Source organism: Capsicum annuum, chromosome 12 (assembly GCF_002878395.1).
Source record: "Capsicum annuum cultivar UCD-10X-F1 chromosome 12, UCD10Xv1.1, whole genome shotgun sequence".
Classification (NCBI taxonomy): Eukaryota; Viridiplantae; Streptophyta; class Magnoliopsida; order Solanales; family Solanaceae; genus Capsicum; species Capsicum annuum.
Window position 1 is genome coordinate 10,300,690 of NC_061122.1, and position 2,922 is coordinate 10,303,611.

A 2,922-nucleotide genomic window follows, 5' to 3' on the forward strand; every position below is an offset into this window, starting at 1 on the left:
GTGAACATTGTGAATTGTGAAGTTTAATTAATAATAGCATATATATACTATATAGTTCTTTATTTTTCTATTTATCTTCATGTCAACAAGAGGTAGAGATTCTTTAGAACTTGGTGGAGTGATAAGTGATGTGTTGGATCCATTCACAAGGTCAATTAGCTTAAGTGTTGTTTATCAAAATAGAGAAGTTATCAATGGTACAAATTTGAGGCCTTCTCAAATTACAGATCAACCTAGAGTTGAGATTGGAGGGAATGATCTTTCCACTTTTTACACTTTGGTAAATCTCAAAATATACTCTCCATCATATTATTTTTGTTTGTCTTATTAATCTGAATTTGTGTTGAATATAATATATGTAATGTGCTTTGTATTAAGAAGTTCTACATTTTAAACCTAGACCGCAAATTTGAGTATAGATGAGTGGAATTAAGTTGAAATTTGGACTTGTGTATACATTATGATGGTCTATTGACCTGATTTAGCTGTGTATAAAATATAAGGAATAAGCTTATTAAAGGAATATAAGCTTGATAAACAATTGTCTTACTTTGATCACAGGAAATAAATAAGATTCATTAACTATTGACATGTGATTGATGAACTTCTCTATAAATACATAGCACCGGCCCTTTCACTAGTTACTAGGCATAAGAATAGTCCTAGCATAACTTGTTTCCTTGAATATGTCAAAAAAAAAAAGATTATATATTACTAATTTACCCTAGTCACTAAGAGGATGTGGTAGTGATTAGTGGTGGTGAAAATTGGTCTCATGCTTAATCATCGCCATCAAGTGAATTATGTAGTACCTAACATTATGTTTGTTTGGTTTCAACTCGTTATGATAAGTAAGATTCATTTACCATTGACACGTGATCGATGGACTTCTCTATAAATACATACACTGGCCCTTCATTAGTTATTGGTCATAAGAATAGCCCTAGCATAATTTGTTTCCTTGACTATGTAAAAACAAAAAGGATTATATATTTCTAATTTACTCTAATCACCGAGAGAATGTGGTAGTGATTTGTGGTGGTAAAAATTGGTCTCACGCTTAATCATCGCTACCAAGTGAATAATGTAGTACCTAACATTATGTTTGTTTGATTTCAACTCGTCATGATAAGTAAGATTCATTTACTATTGACACGTGATCGATGAACTTCTCTATAAATACATAGACATAGATCCTTTCACTTGTTATTGGTCATAAGAATAGCCTCAGCATAGCTTGTTTTCTTGAATATGTTTTTTTTTTTAAAGGATTATATATTACTAATTTACTCTAATCACCAAGAGAATGTGGTAGTGATTTGTGGTGGTAAAAATTGGTCTTAGGTTCCATCATCGCCACCAAGTGAATCATGTAGTACCTAACATGTTGTTTGATTTCAACTCGTTATGATAAATAAGATTCATTAACTATTGACATGTGATCGATGAACTTCTCTATAAATACATAGACTCCGGCCCTTTACACTAATTATTGGTCATAAGAATAGCCCCGGCATAATTTGTTTCCTTGAAAATGTTAAAGAAAAAGGATTATATATTGTTAATTTACTCTAATCACTAAGAGAATGAGGTAAGCCGATAATGATTAATGGTTGTGAAAATTGGTCTCAGGCTTAATCATTGTTACCAAGTGAATATAGTCGTGTAGTACCTAACATTATGTTTGTTTAATTTCAACTCAATATGATAAACATGTGTCCGAGTTTATCATTTTAGGTTATTTTTCTTAATCTAAAATATTCTTCAAAACTTGTGATGTTTCTATTTTTTCCTTATGAAGATTATGACGGATCCTGATGCTCCAAGTCCTAGTAACCCAAATTTGAGGGAGTACCTACATTGGTAGTTGATTAAATTTTAATGTATTTTAATTGGTTGATAAAATAATTTTTTTATATGTATTATCCGTATATATAATTTAAATCCTTTTCAAAATATTAGGTTGGTCACTGATATCCCAGCAACCACAGGAGTAACCTTTGGTAAGTCTTTATTAATCATGCAAATGAGAGTATGTTATAAGTTGCAATACTAATGTATGTTGGTAATAATAATGTGATTTTTGATGATATTTGTGTAAATTTACATTTAAAGAATATATTTTTTTTTTAGTCAGAAATTTCAATTTCGAACTTGGAAAGTGAAGAAATTTTTGAAGGGAAACGACTTCCCTCTTTATTGAGACATACACAATACGAATTTGAAGTCACGTTCGTGAAGTTTATGATAACATGATGATTCTTAAGAACCAAGCTCAAATTTTATTAAATTGTTACTTTTATGTCATGTAAAATGTATGGTCAACTATCAAAAATAATAATTATGCCTCATATCAAAAATAATAATTATGCCTCAATCAAATAAACTAGAATCGACTATATAAATCTTTATAAATATTTATATTTTTTCTTTAAATAAATATTTGTATTAGGATTTTCGACCCTACTTGTGAAATATTATTGGTTGTTTATTTATGTAAGGTTAATTTCATTTAACTTTATTAATTCTTATGTTTGGAATTTATACCTCTCCCACCTTTTTGTTTGGAATATATATAATTATTCTTAAAATCAACAACCAAAAGAAACTAGTCATCATTGACAGAAATTTCAAAATGTTAAATAGACCCTCAATTTTTATAGATTTTCATTTTTTAGTGATCGTAGTGTCAAAATCACTTTACGTTTATCTCAATTAATTTTACGGAATACTTACCACCTATTTCTACTTTTGTTTTAGGTACAATTTTCTATATTATACTTTTTGGAGAGTACAATTATTATAGATTCACGCACTATAAAGACGATTATTTTCTACTAAAAAAACAAAAAAGAATATTTTTGGGTAGGGAACAATATACTCTTCATACTTTTAATGATACTGACCCCCTTTGAAAATTCT

General features: G+C 28.9%; 1 protein-coding gene across 1 annotated transcript; it reads left to right on the forward strand.

Moving 5' to 3' along the window:
• Positions 1-2,256, forward strand: LOC107851722 (protein FLOWERING LOCUS T). Its single transcript, XM_047401492.1, has 4 exons — positions 1-280; positions 1,802-1,863; positions 1,963-2,032; positions 2,134-2,256. Exons 1-4 carry the CDS (start codon positions 80-82, stop codon positions 2,254-2,256), a joined length of 456 nt encoding a protein of 151 aa, XP_047257448.1. The 5' UTR covers positions 1-79.
• The last annotated feature ends 666 nt before the right edge of the window (positions 2,257-2,922 follow it).